A 1763-nucleotide genomic window follows, 5' to 3' on the forward strand; every position below is an offset into this window, starting at 1 on the left:
TACTGATCATTTCTTGGTTTCCTGTCAGGTGTTTATTGCAAATGTTAAAGTTAAAAGTGCGTATTGGCATTTGAATACTTCTTTGTTGAGCGATTTGAATTTTAAAGAAGTTTTCTGTTTTTTTTGGAGTCAATTTAAATTAAGAAAGCAAGGTTTTAATGATTTGAGACAATGGTGGGACTATGGAAAAATCGAAATAAAAATGCTCTGTCAACAGTATGCTTTCAGTGTTTCTCGAGACATCACTCGAGACATGAGACAATTGGAATCTGAAATTGTTAACTTACAAGCGCTGGCTGATGTTAAAAGAGAACCAAGACAAGCTGAGACATTAAAGTCCAAAAGGTCTCTTTTGGAAAATATGCTTGGTATAAAGGCACAAGGAGCTCTGATAAGGTCAAGGCAGCAGAATGTAACTGAAATGGACGCCCCAACTAAATTTTTCTTCAGCTTGGAGAAAAAGAATGGACAATGCAGATATATTCACTCTCTACGGTCAGAAAGTGGCCAGGAGTTAACTGAAGCAAATGAAATAAGACGGAGAGCTGTAAGCTTCTACAACAAACTGTTCAAGAGTGAATACAAAGAGAATGTTCAGCTGTCTGCCGGTTTCCTTGAAGGATTGCCCAGTGTTGCTGAAGAATCAAAGGCACATCTGGAAAGACCCTTGTCCAATCAGGAACTTTTGAATGCCCTTAAAGACATGGAGGGTGGGAAGTCTCCTGGTATTGACGGACTCCCTGTGGAGTTTTATAAGGAGTTCTGGTCTGTGCTTGGTGAGGACCTATTAAGTGTTTTTAATGAGAGTCTGACAGAAGGCTCGTTGCCTTTGAGTTGCAGAAGAGCTGTTATAACACTGCTTCCTAAGAAGGGCAATCTACAGGAGATTAAGAACTGGCGTCCTATAAGCTTGTTATGTTCTGATATGAAGATTCTATCTAAGGCCTTGGCTAACAGACTGAAAGAAGTAATGGACCAAGTTGTTCATTTGGATCAGACGTATTGTGTGCCAGGTAGATACATTTTAGATAATATTCATCTAATAAGAGATGTTTTGGATGTTTCTGGTTTTTTGGGGGTGGTTTTAGGGCTCATCTCGCTTGACCAGGAAAAAGCCTTTGACAGAATTGAACATCAGTATCTGTGGAAGGCTTTAGAGTCTTTTGGTTTTGGATCAAAATTTGTTAAAATGATTCGAGTGTTGTACCAGAGCATTGAAAGCATGCTGAAAGTCAATGGTGGTTTAAGCGCCCCGTTTAATATCAGTAGGGGTATAAGACAAGGGTGTGCACTATCAGGTATGTTATACTCCCTAGCCATTGAACCTTTGCTAATTAAGCTAAGAAATAAAATTGTGGGGTTATCATTGCATTGCACAGAGTTACAGCATCAGGTGTCAGCATATGCTGACGATGTTATAATAATAGTTAATAGTCAAAAGGATATTGAAAACTTGGTGTCTGTGGTAAAGGACTTTGGTTTAATCTCATCTGCTAGAGTAAATTGGGAGAAGAGTGATGCTCTGGCAATTGGAAAATGGGAGGAGGGCTTACCAAAGTTACCTGGTGAGATGATATGGAAAAGGGGGGGTTTCAAATACTTGGGAGTATACCTTGGTGATGAAGCTGCACAACAGAAAAATTGGGAGGGAATTGTGGAAAAAATAGAGGGCAGACTTAAAAAATGGAAATGGATCCATCCACAAATGTCTTTTCGAGGAAGAGTGCTAGTCATTAATAATTTAGTAGCCTCAACATTGTGGC

At 39.3% G+C, this 1763-nt stretch overlaps 1 protein-coding gene across 1 annotated transcript in view; it reads left to right on the plus strand.

The window, feature by feature from the left end:
• The first annotated feature begins 421 nt into the window (after positions 1-421).
• The window catches only part of dmxl1 (Dmx like 1), a 60955-nt gene continuing 59613 nt past the window's right edge, over positions 422-1763 (plus strand). The window contains exon 1 of the mRNA XM_077217548.1: positions 422-776. Coding sequence (XP_077073663.1) covers positions 422-776 — 355 coding nt within the window. The remainder of the gene's footprint in view (positions 777-1763) is intronic.

Source organism: Siphateles boraxobius, unplaced genomic scaffold, assembly GCF_051911475.1.
Source record: "Siphateles boraxobius isolate OS27281-9 unplaced genomic scaffold, OSU_SipBor_1 74, whole genome shotgun sequence".
Lineage (NCBI taxonomy): Eukaryota > Metazoa > Chordata > Actinopteri > Cypriniformes > Leuciscidae > Siphateles > Siphateles boraxobius.